The sequence below is a fragment of the Periplaneta americana genome, chromosome 10, assembly GCF_040183065.1.
Source record: "Periplaneta americana isolate PAMFEO1 chromosome 10, P.americana_PAMFEO1_priV1, whole genome shotgun sequence".
Classification (NCBI taxonomy): Eukaryota; Metazoa; Arthropoda; class Insecta; order Blattodea; family Blattidae; genus Periplaneta; species Periplaneta americana.
In genome coordinates, this window is record NC_091126.1 from 88,384,950 (window position 1) to 88,401,850 (window position 16,901).

At 35.9% G+C, this 16,901-nt stretch overlaps 1 protein-coding gene across 2 annotated transcripts in view; it reads right to left on the reverse strand.

The window, feature by feature from the left end:
• Nucleotides 1-16,901, reverse strand: part of PlexA (plexin A) — a 1,043,054-nt gene that overhangs the window by 47,697 nt on the left and 978,456 nt on the right. For both annotated transcript variants that reach the window (XM_069837886.1, XM_069837888.1), the window contains exons 9-11: nucleotides 15,481-15,612; nucleotides 4,678-4,879; nucleotides 4,320-4,552 (exon numbers count right to left, since the gene is read on the reverse strand). In XM_069837886.1, the coding sequence (XP_069693987.1) occupies nucleotides 4,320-4,552; nucleotides 4,678-4,879; nucleotides 15,481-15,612 (567 nt within the window). The remainder of the gene's footprint in view (nucleotides 1-4,319; nucleotides 4,553-4,677; nucleotides 4,880-15,480; nucleotides 15,613-16,901) is intronic.

Here is a 16,901-nt window from a genome sequence, read left to right on the forward strand (position 1 = left end):
TTTACTTGGCAAATAACTATGGTATTCTTTATTTTAAGTTTTTAGACAGAAATATTTCATTCGAAAATATCTTCATTTGTTTAAGTACCAAAATCGTGCCTAGTAAAACAATATAGACCTATGTCTCCGAAAAAGTTTCCTTGAAAAAGATTACATATTCAATGCTTAAGTACTGGACTGGTCAAAATTGCAGTACAGAGTGCATGTATTGTATCATTTCCAAAATGTGCAAACTTTCTTTTACTTCGAGGTGATATCTGATGTGCAAAGAATCAATGATACTAATCAGTTCATAAATAACCTTCTAGTGGTTCCTTAAGATATATATATATATATATATATATATATATATATATATATATATATATATATATATATATTCGTTAGGATAAAATGACTTGAAGCACTTGGCCCAACCCACAAAGAATAAACAGGCAGTCTGAAATCGAAGAGTAAGTCCCAGAGCAGTTGAACTTGACTTCATCCGATTTAAGACATAGGAGCAGGATAAAAAAAAAACAATTTCAACTTCAATTCCACATCACTTACAGATGGCATCGTCAGTCAGTGAGGTCCACAAGTTTCTTCAGTGAAAGTGATTTGTCAGTAGCTTTGTCACCATATTTATTTATTTAAATCACTTTTATGGGTTTGAATGATTTCAAGGCTTGAACACTCAATGACAAATTTATCCTGTTTCACAGCTGATGCTGAAACCCAAGAGCTTTTGAATTTCTTAAAGTGTCCCGAGTCCAATACTTACAGGAAGGTTAATAAGGTTCCGTTTTAACATGAGAGAAGAAAGTGACTCTGTCACTTCTTTACCAATAACATCAATTTGTCCAGGAACCCGACCAAGGTTAATGCTCTGTTCTTTGGTATAATGAGTTTTTATGGATAATTTAATTTTTGTGGCTGTGAAATCTCTATAAAGAAAGGAGCCTGATGTGTGTGAGTGTGTGTGTGAGAGAGAGAGTGTGAGTGTGAGTGTGTGTGTGTGTGTGTGTGCGTGCGCGTGCGTGTATGTATGTATCCAATGCCTACCCACTTCACTTTACATGATTTGGGTTCCGCATATTGCGGATAGATGGCAGGACTGTGACCCGTTTTTCTAGTTACACACCACTTCGACTGGCCATGCTGTACATGATGTGTATCTGTGGAGAGTTATGTCGTGTACTAGGGTGAGAGTGTATGTAAGTGTAATGTATGGAATGAGTGAGGAGGATGATGAAGATGAGGAAGGGAGAAATGAAAACCCGGTGCTGGCATGTAGCCTACTCCTGTCGAATAGCACCAAGGAACCACCAGGTTTAACGTCCCCGTCCAACAGACGAATCACTATCAACAGTGACATATGCCATCTCTTCATATGCACTGCGGAGAGATTCGGGATTTAAGCTAGGCATATTGGTCCACAATCTAGTGATTAGAAGTTGTGCACCGCCATCTCTCCTAGTCCTGTGGTAGAAATTTTACATGACAATTTCTGACCCCACCGGGATCGAACCTGGGCCGGGCAGACTGGAGGTAGACGTGCTACCACAGAGCTAACTTGGCAGACCATTTGCATGAGTATTATGACGTGCAATTCATTGTTGATGCTCCTGGATACAATGTCCATGCTGCAGTAAGAGATGTTATGGAGAGATATGACTGTAGATGCCATTCTGATGCCAATATATTTCGAAGGTGAGAAGAACAAGTAGTGTCCTCCCACGTTCTTCTGCTTTTTTAAATGGTTATTTAACAGTGTAGTATCAAATATGCAGTTACATATCATCTGTGAAACTGATTAACAGTGAGATGGCATTTGGCAAGACGAGTTTGAGGATTCACCATGGTATTATCCGACATTCATCTTTTGAAGGGTGGGATTCGAATCTACGCTCAAGTGCAACCTCAGACCACGCGTCGAGCTTGCTAATCCCATTGCACACTTTTTCTGTTGATGGTGGTACACTGCTTTTGAGGAGCAGACGAAAGGTTTAAGAGGAATTTCTACAGATAACTGCATTTAAAGTCCAGTGCTTAGGAGTACAATATAATGAACCTTGTACTGTCTATTTTGCACAAAGATTATTTTAAAAGTGAGATAAAATACACGAGAGAAAACGCCACTTATGGTGGAGTAACAATAAATTAACTGCTATCCTCGGTACAATGTTCGTAGGGCCTTTTCAGCTTGATGGCGGCCTCAACAGATCAGTTTATTTCTTCGAACATTTTCTCTGTTTTACTGGGAATTCGGGACAACACAATGAGACATCTTCTTAACAGTACTTAACAGCTGATGAGAACTAGACATAATATTTCCAAAGTAATGGATTGGTAAAGTGCTCGTGGAGTAAAATCTGTACTAGCAAAGTCTATGTACTTGAAAGTTTTAACTTTTTTAATGTAGGAATTACCTTATCCAAAACGAGTTAGTGCACCAAGAGCCAGTAAACAAGTGCAGAGAACACGCCCACTACAGTTTAAGGGTAACAGGGGAACTATTGCATCGAGTTCAAGGTGTCCCCACCGGGCAAGGGTGTATTGTATTGCATTTATTAACATTCCATGGTATTCATACATTGCTTCACAGCTAGAATATGGAACAAGTAAAAAAAACTTAATACTATTATAAAGTCTTAATTTATAGTCACAGTCAAGATGAAATATATACAGACGAGGTTTACAATATAGTCTACTAGTACAACACAAAGTTTTAGTATCAATTTCATGAAGCATTATTGAATGTCATGAATTCACCTACAGAATAGAAGGCGTGAGAAATTAGGTACTTCTTTAATTTGGCCCTAAATAATCTTATGTTTTGAGTTTCATTTTTTATATCGATAGGGAGGCTATTAAAATTTTTTACTGCTATATAACACACTTCTTTTTGATAGCACAATAGACTTGCCGATGGAGTATGAAAGTCATTTTTTTGACGTGTATTTATGCTACGAACTGTTGAATTAGTTACAAAGTTTTCACGATTACATATGAGGAAGATTATTAATGAAAACAAAAAAATAAACTGACAAACCATGGGCATTATTTGTAGTTTTTTTAAAATAGTCCTACACAATTCCCTAGATTTGGCATCACTATTATTCTAATTACTCTTTTTTGTAATAGGAATATACTGTTACTATCTGTAGAATTTCCCCAGAATATTATTCCAAAACTCATTACCGAGTGGAAGTATGCAAAGTATATTGTTTTTAAGGTATTGATATTTACTATTTTTTGCATAGATCTAATAGCAAAACATGCTGAATTTAGTTTGGGGAGTAATTTCTTTAATATGATTTTTCCAATATAACACATAATCGATTTTTAAGCCAAGAAATTTGGTTGTTGTTGTTTCTAATAGGGATCTATTGTTAATTATTGCGCTTGAAATTTGCGAGGTTGATTTTGGACAGGATTTAAATTAAATTATGTCAGTTTTGTTACAATTTAATACTAATTTATTGACTGAGAACCAGTCACATATTTTGAAGAGAATTTCCTCTGTTGAAGATTGGAATGTGTTGGAGTTATTGGCTGTAATTACTATACTTGTGTTATCTGTACGTGAACACTGCTTCCATGAATATATCTTTAACATTTACAAAATTTATATTAAAAAAAGGAGTAAATGTATCAGTGAAGGTTGTTATAGGTCAACCATTATCTCCTAAAACCAAATGGATTCATGTGCCACAGCTCACAGTAAGAAACTTATGGTGGGGTTAAGCAAGCTAGCTAGCTTGCAAGTCGAAGCATAACGAGGGAGGGAAGCTTCTTAGTCCACTTTTTCCTTCCCCTCACACGCAAATACGTTTCACGAGATACCGAATGGCCTATAATGTCGGATATGAAAAATGTAGAAAAAATATACCTATTCAGTGAACTGGCACAGAGCAAAGTTGGTTTTCAAATTGTGAACTAAATGCGAACATAACTTCTCACAAATTGTAGGAATGTGTACATATCAATACACAGTATTTCCATTATGTGTGTTTCATAACCTGCGTAAGAGTCAGTCTAAGCTTATAAATCTGTGTAAAATATCTAAATTTTTATGAGATCAATTTACCTGCACACAGGAACTCATTTTCTGAAGTATTACGCAATTCCTTGAAGAGACTACATTGTCCCCTCAAAAGAACGAAGAAATCACAAATAACATAGTGACTGAGTGTATCATAAAATATTTTAATCACAAAGAATTGCACTATATATATTCTCATTTTTTTACTACTGTATATCATATGTGTACAGTCACATATAAATAGTACAGTAGATGTATAATAACTGCATTTTAGGCCCCATATCTCTCTTACCTGAATAGTAATGTTAGTTCCGCCCTCCCATGGCCCAAGTTGGGGTTCAAAAGCTGTTACTTCAGGATTAGGGCAAGTCTGGTTGCGATTGAGCCACACTCCAGCTCCTTGGTCGCACTGTTCCTTGACCTCACACCGATCTGAGACTTGACACCACCCACAACCATATTTTTCTGCCAGAGCTAAGCACATTCCACAGTTGTCTGCCATGTCTCGACAACGGTATATCACCACTAAATAAGAGAAAAATGATTAATTACATGTAAACATAAAAAAAATTATTTTCTTAAACTATCAATTTAATCTGAAGCACAACAAATATTACTTCAAGTATAAGTTAATACTTAATCATACTTACCATGAACATTATCGGGGTTGTCTAATGGTTTAGAGCCACCCCATATAACTGCAAATGTCGCAGTTATATTTGGTGCTCGGGAAGTATACGAAAATTCCATTGTATCACAGTAGATAGTGTCTCCTAACAGCTGAGCATTCACACTGGTCACACGACCCTCAATGTTAAACTGGCACACAAACCGAGTCTGCACAATGAATTGCTGTAACAAAACATAACACCTAAATTATACAAGCTATTCGAGGATTAGCCATTATAAACGGTGGTATACATTAAAAGGACAAACAAATGACAACTTATAAATGCAAAAGAAAAACATTCCATTTCCTATGAATCTTCCTGACTCCTTGCAATTTGTAGTTGCAAATCACAGGATACTGTGCGTCATGTAACATACTCATCTATTAAATTTACTTGAGACAGAAATAACACAGAGTAAACCAAAATTATGTTCTCGACTTCAGTAATTTATTAAGCGAAATCTATTAAGTGTATCTCGTTGAGAGATCTATGTTTTAGAATTTAAATCTTAAAGATTAATATTCCCCTGCACTGGTTCCATGACTTGTTTCGCTGTCATTCTTTAGGAGACAGCTAAGGAAAATGACGAGTGGAGAACATGAAGTGTTTTATGTTTTTGATTTTCATGTAAACAAGTCTGTCATGAGCTTTCAATAACGTTTTCGAAAAAAATTTGGGACAGACACATCCAGTGGTAAGTCAATTCAGAAGTGTAATATACACCCTTTGACACGGAAATTGGTCACTGCTCAGAGACTAAGTTCCACCTCAGAATAACTCTGGAATCATCGTGTGCACTGTGTTTACATACATGCATTTTACACAGAGAGGTTCAAAGCCTGGTTTTTGTAACGATAAGAAAGAACTCTATCATTAAGCCATAAAGGCTTGGTAGGGAATATGTCGTTTTGTGACTTACAGATATGTCACTGATACAACAGCACTCAGAAATCCACCTACTGGGCAGGCTGAGAAGTTGGCATTAAGAAGAATGTATGGAGAGTTCTGCAGAAAGGTTTACAAATGAGATCCTACCATCTGCAATTGCTTCAAGCTCTGAAGAACACTCACTTAGGCCTGCGAACTTCTTTCTGTGCTGACCTTTTCAGGCTAATTAATGGAAGAGGACAGTTTCCAGTGACAAAGCAGTATTCGAGATTTCAGAGAAAATGAATAGCTCCTACCATCTGCAGTTGCTTCAAGCTCTGAAGAATACTCACTTAAGCCTCCTAATTAATGGAAGAGGACAGTTTCCCTGAAAAAGTTGGTTTCCAGTGACGAAGCAGTATTCCAGATTTCAGAGAAAATGAATAGATTCTACCATCTGCAGTTGCTTCAAGCTCTGAAGAACACTCACTTAGGCCTGCGAACGTCTTTCTGTGCTGACCTTTTCAGGCTAATTAATGGAAGAGGATAGTCTCCCTGAAAAGTTGGTTTCCAGTGACAAAGCAGTATTCCAGATTTCAGAAAAAAATGAATAGATCCTACCATCTGCAGTTTCTTCAAGTTCTGAAGAACACTCACTTAGGATTGCGAACTTCTTTCTGTGCTAACCTTTTCAGGCTAATTAATGGAAGAGGACAGTTTCCCTAAAAAAGTTGGTTTCTAGTGACGAAGTAGTAGTCCAGATTTCAAGGAAAATGAATAAATCCTACCAGTTGCAGTTGCTTCAAGCTCTGAAGAATGCTCACTTAGGCCTGCGAACTTCCTTCTGTGCTGAGCTTTTCAGGCTAATTAATGGAAGAGGACAGTTTCCATGGAAAGTTGGTTTCCAGTGACAAAGCAGTATTCAAGATTTCAGAGAAAATGAATAGCTCCTACCATCTGCAGTTGCTTCAAGCTCCGAAGAACACTCACTTAGACCTGCGAACTTCTCTCTGTGCTGGCCTTTTCAGGCTAATTAATGGAAGAGGACAGTTTCCTTGAAAAGATGGTTTCCAGTGACGAAGCAGTATTCCAGATTTCAGAGAAAATGAATAGATCCTACCATCTGCAGTTGTTTCAAGCTCTGAAAAACACCCACTTAGGCCTGCAAACTTCTTTCTGTGCTGACCTTTTCAGACTAATTAATGGAAGAGGACAGTTTCCCTGCACAGTTTGTTTCTAGTGACGAAGCAATAGTCCAGATTTCAGGGAAAATTAATAGATATAACATGAGGAGTTGGGGCAGTGATAACCACCAGGCATTCTTGGAATACAAATGTAATTCCCTGAAACTCAATATCTTTTGGTACAATTTTCCATTAAGTGAATGAAACCACTATAACAGAAGCTACACATCTTGATATGCTGCAACAATGCCTCCTCCCTGAGGTGGAAGAAAACAGTGCTAACTTTGTCTTTCAATAGAATGATGTCCCCCAACCTGCATTACCATAATGTTTGGGACCACCTTCATGATTGATTGCCACTACAATGGATTGGCTGTGCAGCTGTGAAAACCCAAGAACTGTAGCTTTGGTCCTACATTTTCCAGATCTCGTTCCATTTGATTTCTTTTTATGGGTTTCCATCAAGGATTGTGTTTTTGTGTCACCACTTGCAAAGGCATTGTTTGAACTGTGCACACACATCACCGCAGCCATTACAGAGATTGATCCCAACATGTTACAAAGACTTCGATGAAATTTGACTACAAGTTTGATGTTTGCCATGTTACATGTGGAGCACACATTGAACAATGTTTGAGAAAAAACTTTGCGAGTTTCCTTTTCAGTCATTACTAATTATGATTACCTGTGTTATATTAAGCTTAAGTAATGAATTATTGTAATTTGGAACATATTTTTACATACTATGCAATAAATTATTATTATTATTATTATTATTATTATTATTATTATTATTATTATTATTATTGGTATCGGTATACCATTCCAAATTTCATTATTAAGGAAATATTTCTTGTAAGTAATAAAACAAGTGCTATAAATGTTATAATATTTAGGACAATTCCTTGTAGTATTTGAGATATAATGCACCAAACACTTGAAAAGAAATTAAATTCTACACAGAAAAAATAAATGATGGGTGCTCAACAACTACAGGCGAATATGTCTGGACTACACAGTAGTCTGTGTTGAATCGCGTTCATACGTGTATGTAATGTGTTGTGAATCTACAACTGTGCTCCCTTTTGTTTCCAAATTAAAAGGCAATATGTTACATAGGTGTTTTGTGTGGAGTCTAGCAGTGTATGGGGCAGAAACATGGACATTACGATGAAGTGAAGTATAGCGACTAGAGGCATTTGAAATGTGGATATGGGGAACAATGGAGTATGTGAAGTGGACAGACAGAATAAGAAACGAAGCTGTGTTGAAAAGAGTGGATGAAAAAAGAATGATGCTGAAACTGATCAGAAAGAGGAAAAGAAATTGGCTGGCTCACAGGCTGAGAAGAAACTGTCTTCTGAAGGAAGACTGGAAGGAATGGTGAATGGAAGAAGAGTTCGAGGCAGAAGAAGATATCAGATGATAGACGACATTAAGATATGTGGATCATATGAGGAGAAAAAGAGGAAAGCAGAAAATAGGAAAGGCTGGAGAATGCTGGGTTTGCAGTGAAAGACCTGCCCTTGGGCAGAACACTGAATGAATGAATGAATGAATGAATGAATGAATGAATGTTACATAGCCAGAGGTAGGATACTAATATTATTTTGGACAAAAACGAGTAGGCCTATTGCCGGGTCCTGGGTTATTAGCTCTACCACACACTTCTTACAAATATATTATTATGCATATAATATTGTTTATAAGCTGCTATTTAGCCATGAGGATCGAAAATATTCGGTTGGTGCATAAGTTCATAGTGTTTTTGTTTCATGTGTGGGTACTCCGGTTGCTATGGGTTTATTTAATGATTATCATTTTTTATTTGAAGTTCAGCTGTTGTGTTTGAATTTACATACTGAAGTTTTCATTTTTGCAGATAGTGAGTGGAACCATGGATGCTAGAAAATGGAGTGTCAACTGGGGAAAGTGAAACATTTCCGACATACTCTTCTTTTTGAGTTCAATAGAGGAGCAAAAGCAGTGGAGGCAGCCAGAAACATTTGCACCATGTATGGGGAAGGTGCTATCAGAGAGAGCACGACAAGAAAATGGTTTTCTCGTTTTAAGGAGGATCGTTTTGACATTAGTGACACTCCATGTTCAGGAAGACCTTCGGGGTTTGATGAAGACTGTTTAAACATATTAATCCACAATGACCCACGTCAATGTATCCGAGAAATGGCAATAATGTGATGAACTGTGACAATTGCACCATAGTGCGACATTTGCATTCAATGGGCAAGGTTAAAAAATCAGGTGTATGGGTACCGCATGCTCTAAGCCAAAACCACAAAAATCAGCAGTTAGCCATATGTGCATCTTTGCTTGCTTGTCATCGATTGGCTCGTGAACAACATCGAACATTCCTATCTAATATCGTTACTGGTGACGAGAAATGGTGTCTTTATGCTAACATAAGAAAAAGAAAAGAATGGTTATGCCCAAACAAAAAAGCAACTCCTCACACAAAGGCCAGCATGTATCCACAAAAGATAATGTTATGCATCTGGTGGAACTGCGAGGGTGTGCTGTACTACGAATTGCTTCCCCGAGGTGTAACCATCACTGCCGACATTTATTGCCACCAACTGAGATGTCTTGCACACGCAATCCAAGAAAAACGACCAACAAGATTGCGTGAAGTGATGCTACTCCACAATAATGCCATCCCACAGTCTGTTAACCTGATGCAAAACACTATCCAGGAGTTGGGTTGGGAAGTCATTCTGCACCCACCTTATTAACCTGACTGTGCGCCCTCAGATTTTCATCTTTCCTGCTCTCTATTGGATGAAAATGCACTTGAGACATGGCTTGACGACTTCTTTAACTCAAAACCACGCGATATCTATAGACGTGGAATCAAAAAACTACTCCAGTGTTGGCAGACTGTTGTAAATAGTGAAGGAGAATATATTGTTGATGATTAATTCTCTCTTATGTGTATCTGATGTGTTTAATAAACTTTTGAAAAAAAAAAATGCTACCCATTTATGCACTAACCTGATATAAAATTAATTTATCATTTTTCTCCTGAAATTAACAGAAAAAAATATTTCATCACTTCCACCTATTGTCCATTAAAAAAAAAACCCTTACCAAAATGGTCTAAAACAATCGCGTGAAGAATCGATGTGCCATACTCCATACTAGTGTTGCCAACATATCAAAAGTAAAGGAAAATAATGGTGCCATCTTCAGGCTTTTCATCACACAATAAAATATTGTACATTTCTCTTACCACTGAAAATCTCGGAAATAGTTGTAGCATAGATAATGATGTTGATGATGATGATGACGATGACGATGATGATGATATTACTCGTATAGGCAATTTTGCGTTCATTTTTATATTACATTGTGACTGTTCTATAACTATTCCCATAATCCTATCTGATGAAAAAAGATGGTGTTGACTATTATCACCATTACAAGGGACACTATTAGATGTAATAAAAGAATTTTAAGACTTTGTACAAACAACATCTCCTACTGGAAGGAGAAAATATTTTCGTCCAGGAATTGTAATTTTTGGAATAAGATGAAGAAAATGTAGGACAATGTACATATGTTTTCGTGCAAAGAACATCTCCTAATGGGAGGAAGAAAATGTTTAGTCCATAACTTGTTACTGGTACTAATAATATACATCCACAATTAATTCCAAACTTGTCACTAATATAGGACCTAAGAAACTCATAACATGTCACTAATATACACCCACAATTAATCCCTAACCTGTCTCTAATATACACTATCAATTAACCCCCAACCTGTCACTAATACACAACCTCAGTTAACTCCTAACATGCCTTTGATATAAAACCTCAATTAACCCCTAACCTGTCACTAATATACACCCTCAATTTACTCCAAAATTTTCACTACTATTAAACCTCAATTAACCCCTAATTTTTCACTAATATACACCTTCAATTAACAACTAACCTGTCACTAATATACACTCTCAATTTACTCCTTAATTTTCACCGATACACAACCACAACTAACTTGTCACTAATATACACCTTCAATTAACCACTATCTTGTCACTAATGTACACCCTCAATGAACTCCTAACCTGTCACTATTTAGACTCTCTTCCGAAGTTGGCTATATTATCTCCCATTCTTTGTTTTCGCTCAGAATGGCACGGTTTGTCTGACGTGATGTAAGTCAACTGTCTGAAGACAGATCTGAATCTCACAAGTGGCACCAAGAAGGCACCACCTATGAGACAACTAGGCCAGGAGATAATGGGGTAGGGTGGCCAGTTTCTTTCCCCCTCCATTGCATACATTGTCGACTAGCTACATATTTACACTAGTCAGACTTCAGATGCATACAAACATATCGTCAAATGAGATGTACCCAATATGACCACCTTCATGGTAGGGCAGATGTCAGAACGTTTCTTCATCAACAATCACACACATTCCAATATCAATGGAGTCTCTCTAATGCATTGACGACCATTAGCAATGCATTCCCAAGTTCGTTAACATTATCAACAAGGCTAGAATACACAAAATATTTCAAATATTCCAACAAAAAAAAAAAAAAAAAAAAAACTAGAGGACTGAAGTTAGGAGAACTGGAAGGTCATGGTGTTGGTAAGCCATGTACACCTCTTGTGAAAGCTTGTGTGTAAGAACTCTCGAACGTTAAAAAAATTAAGGTCAATCATGCATGTAACATAGCAGCTGCCTTTCCCAAAGATGCAGATCATCCAAAAGTCATGCAGCTCATGTTGTAAAAAAATGGAGGTAGCTATGCACGACCATTAAGTCTGCCAAGTAAGAAATGAGATTGCAAATGTACAAAATATATTCAATTGGTGATCACAGTGATGACATCATATCTCGGAAATGGTTGGTTTCGGGACATATGTTTATTAGGACTTTTTGCTTTGTTTCAGTTTCCTCTAGTCACCCCTGCAATTTTACCTATAATTATGAAACATCCTGTATATAGGGATTTAGAGTGCCAATGAAATTTAACAAAGAAGTAATTTGGTGTAGCTGTTGTCCAATTTCAAGAATAATGAAGTATCAAAAGGGATATGAGGAATGGGCGTCGTTTGGAACTCCCAGCAAAAAGCATAACATCCCCAAGAAAATGACTGAACTTGACGATTTCGACAAAACAATGTTGTATGTGCAGGATTCTGTGCTGATCATCAACAGATTAAAATTGTAGAATTTTGTAATTTTCAAGGTAGTTCAGAAGAATCAAATCATGTCTTTCATTTAAATTGAAAACCAAATCTAATACTGTATAACAGTTATTGCTGAAAACAGCAACATACATTTTCAATCTTTCCTGTCTTCGGTGGTATAGGAGTGAAAAACAATGAAGATGCTATAAAGGGTGAACACATAATGAGAGTGGATAAATTAATCCGGGAGAAGGTGCATAGCATGGTAAAAGACCGCACTTCGTTTTAAATCCGCACTACTTTAATGGCAGGAAACCTCCGACCTCACTATTTCATATCCTTAATTAGCGCCTTGTTGACAATTTATGCACCTGAAATAATTAAAATTGTGCTCTATTTCGAACAGATGCTTGATCTATTTTATAGAGCGGTGTTTTTGATTGCGTTTGTCCTCTCATGTTACAACATGGAAATGCATTCCCCGTATCCCAGTAAGGCGTGTCTTGCACTAACACTGGCAACATTGTGATCACATGATTTCCCCACTCCATCATAACCATAATTAGAGCATAGGTGACATTTTGTGTACATGCAACACTCACAGCTGTGTACTTACAATTATGTACTCGTTCTTTCTGTGTTTTCGGACAATCCTCATGTTATATAAATAACAGCTTACTTTTCTGTTTTGCATTTTATATGAAGAACGATTCTGCATTATTCATAAAATAATGATATATTATTTGTAATCTTCATCTTACGATGTTGGATGACGTATATATGTCCGTTGATGTGACATATTCTTTATATTTATTTGTGTAACTTTATTAGTTCTCTTAACATCACTTTCGTAATATTACATTGTGTTTATTGTGAAATGTAAGACATATTATTTCATATTTTCTACATAATATTTTAATATTAATTTCTGCAGATTTTTCCTTGTGTTACTTTATTTTTATAAAAGCACTATGATATTTTCCCCATTTGTATTAGAGATTTAATTCAACCATTGCTGTTGCTGCAATTTAGATTATAGCATAAAAAATAAATACTGTAATTACTTTTGAAACAGAAAAACATTTACAGTGAAACCTGTCTAAAGCGGCCATGTGAAGTTACCTTGTAAAATGGCCGTTTTATCAGGTGGCCGCTTGATTAAGGTTGCAGTTCTTTTATGAATCAGCATGAAAATACTCAATTTCACTGACTTTTTAGGACTGTGCGCGTACAAAAATTCATGCATATTAATGTCAACCTCTTCCATTTTTGCAACTATCCTTTTCAAAACTAGCTAGCGGTACCTCTGTTTAAATGACTGGATAGTACCTTGATCAAGGGGCTGGAGGTGTGATGTCGTATTTGGGGGAAGAAACGCCAATTTCACGGTCATTGCGATTTTGTCGTTTAATCTTGGAATTGAAATCACATAGTTAATTCTCAAACAATGATGATGTTATCCAAGCTTTATTGTTGGCAGTCCACTTCACCTCCAATAAGCTCATGTCAACATTTTTCAAACATCTCGGTTTCAATGATTTCCCTATCATTAAGAGTGGTTCTTTTTCTCCTGCAGCATTAAAACAAATGAGCAGGGTTATTCTGTCTTTTGCCAACTTCCTCCCTTTACACTATTCTTTTCTTAAAACTTAAGTTTTGTTAGGGAGGACCCTGAAAATAAACCTGTTTCGTCAACATTGTAAATGTCTCTGAGTTCATATTACGCAAGAATTGAAGAGTCTATTTTTTTCATTCTTCAATAACATTGGTTGCAATGTCATCTCCTTCACCAGGCACAGAACGAAATGTAATGTTATGCCGTTTTCTAAAGCACTCTAACCACGCATTACTAGCAACAAAATTTCTTACATTGAGTTCTTTCGCAATTTCAAGGGCTTTCTCTTGAACCATAAGCCCACTTACAGGCAATTTCTTCGCCCTCGCACACACGAACCATTCGTAAACGAACTCATTCACATTACTAAACACAGATTCTGTCTTCCTCACATTCTTTTAATATTTCATCTTTATTCTTAATTATACCGCTTATTTGTGTCCTTCCACATTTGAATATTTCTGCAATTTTTCTCGCAGATGTTTCCTTCTCACTTTCTTCAATAATTTTTCGTCTCACCTCTAAACTCAACACCATTCTAAATTTATTGTTAGACATGATTTCTCTCTCAAACTAACTTCACAATTCCTCTGGATCAAGTGAATGAAAAGAAGAAAAATTCGTAAAAGCTGGTCCATATAGAGAAAGACAGAAAGATGAGAGCAAAAAAATCGAATGGTTAACTACCTACAACATACTGTGACATTTTCGATAGAAAAAGCCCGTGTTTCAATCCTTAGAAAACGAGTAATAATTTATAGCTGTGCAAGGTCGGAGTGGAAAGTGACAAAAGAGTCATAAAACAGTAACCAACTAACCCTAAGATATGGAGGGCGTACTGTTGTACACTTAGCTATTGCTTCCGTCCTGTAACCGTCGAAAAAATAGGTCAGACAGTATCCGTGAAAAGATTTTTTTGTTGGACAGTGACCGTTATAGTCAGGTTCCAATCCAAATAGACCCTGGCCACTGGCCGGCGCATGAGGTGGCCGCTAAATAAAGAGAGAATTTGTATTGAACTTATGGAAAATCCAATTGGTTCCAGAGAAAATTGGCCTTTTGGCCAGGTGGCCGTTTAAATAAAGTGACCGCAAAGGCAGGTTTCACAGTAATGTGAAAATATAATAAAATATTCCAAGGTTGTATTATGAAAGAAAATCTTGTAATGTTTGAAAGAAAAATAATATCACGAGACAAAATGTTCAAGCAAAAATCAATAAGTTGAACTTAATAACATATTTTCAGTAGCACAGTCTTTTTGACCGCATGAGCTTCCTCATGATATAATGTGTATGTGCCTTCTCCCAGGTTAAAGGATGGCTATTTTTTATTATTATATTCATTGTTTATTTTTACAAAATGTAAATTTCTAATGAACATGTAATTGTAACACATATTAACAGTAGTGACTACTATTATTAGGAAATGAATGTATTGTGCAATCGACTGCAAACTAAAATAAAAATGTTAGTTGTCAGCCATGGTGTAATGTCACCTCAATAGCTTCCTGGTACCTGTATGTAAACTCACACCTAAGCTTTCAATATACTTTCATACATTCAAATCACATGTCGTTATGCATGTACAAGTATGTATTATATATGTGAGCTTCAGTTTGTAATAGTTTCCCGGTATCAGGAAAAAGAGAACATTTTGGGAGCAATGCTCTTTAAGACAAGCAGATTTAACGAAATCATCTTCTTAATGATCATTAATATCACCACAACCAGATCATCATGATCATGACCATCATCATTTCATCACTGACGTCATTGTCATCCTCATCTTGTAAAATTTGAGCCCTTAAGCCCAAAATTAAATTTATATACTTTTTTTTATTCAATGTGAAACAAACAATTCTGTTTGCAGAAACTATTACACCCTTATATGATATGGTTGTAGATATTTATGAAATTATTTTGATTGCAACAAAATATATCTGTAAAACATACCCCTATTATATGAACTTTGACGCGAATACTCTTCTTCATTCCTGATGACACAAGGATTTCAGGTGATCCCCCTGCTGTTGCATTGATAGTTGGGCAGAAACCAGGACCACTTCTGTAACTTGGTCCAATACGCTGAAAGAGAACCATATAAACTCTTATTAAGAACATGAATGTTGTGGTTTACTTCGATACAGTAGTAAAAATATATGATTTTGTTTACTAGTTTGTGTAACCAGGTGTTCTAGTGTGTGTGCTAGTGTTTCAATATATAATGAAATAAAACATCCTATAAATTATTAAATATGAAAGTACGTAGCTATACACAATCCAACACAAATCTGTTACGTCTGATTTATGTTAAGAAAATAAATGAACCTTCAGCAATATCTGCTAAATTTCTTATTGTTCTTTTCCTAATGATCAACCTTAACGTTAATGACGTGATGCACAAACTATCTACTGTACAAAATTCTATAAGTGTGCTTCGGAAACTACTGTCAACATAAAATGGACCTAAGCCATATTACCTTCCAGAATTAGTCTTCTTGCATTAGTTTGAGGGTCTACTGACTTAATATTTCATTGAAGAAAATCAACGATGTGTATATTGCAAATGCGAGGTAAATGGAAATGGGAAACAAACATCGCAATCCAATTCATCCATGACTTTATAAAAATATACAAACTTATAAACAGAATAGTTTACGGACTATTTTAATACCTGGTAACATTACGGGTTACTTCCGTTTTCGTACAAAATAATTAATAAATAAAAGAGAGATATATATTATTTTTTTAATAAAGAAGAGTACATCTTTAAAATCTTGATGGAATAGTTATTTTATAATTAATTTTAAATTCAAAAGTGAATATTTGCATTGCAGAAATCATCTGTATTTGAATCTGAATGATTGTTAACTTTGTGTTACGATATTTAGTATGCTAATTGCTGACATATACAGTTCATAGACTGATGCTGACATACTATTTCAGCTTACAAATAATTACTGCGATGCCTGTAGGAGAATGGAGGAAATCCAAGTTCCATGAACAATGACAACAACTACAACAACAGCAACAGCAGCAGCAGCAGTTCATTTTTATATTGAGTAGTTCTTCATGGGTGCCGCAATAATTACTTACTACACCAAAACAATAAAACTCCTAACAATAAACTCCTAATGGAGAGAGAAATAATTGTATCTTTTATAAAATGAAGCTCTCCTACTTTTCTATATTAGTTGTAAGTTGCACTGCAACTATCAGCTGAAGATGGAAATTCAGTGATAATTACAAGCAACATTTTTTTAATGCTGAATAATGGTCATCTATGAGCAAGCGGTAGACACAAAATGAAATCACGTTGGCAAATAACATTGTTAAATGCCAGTTACTCAGCACCTGTAAAAACCAGACAACAA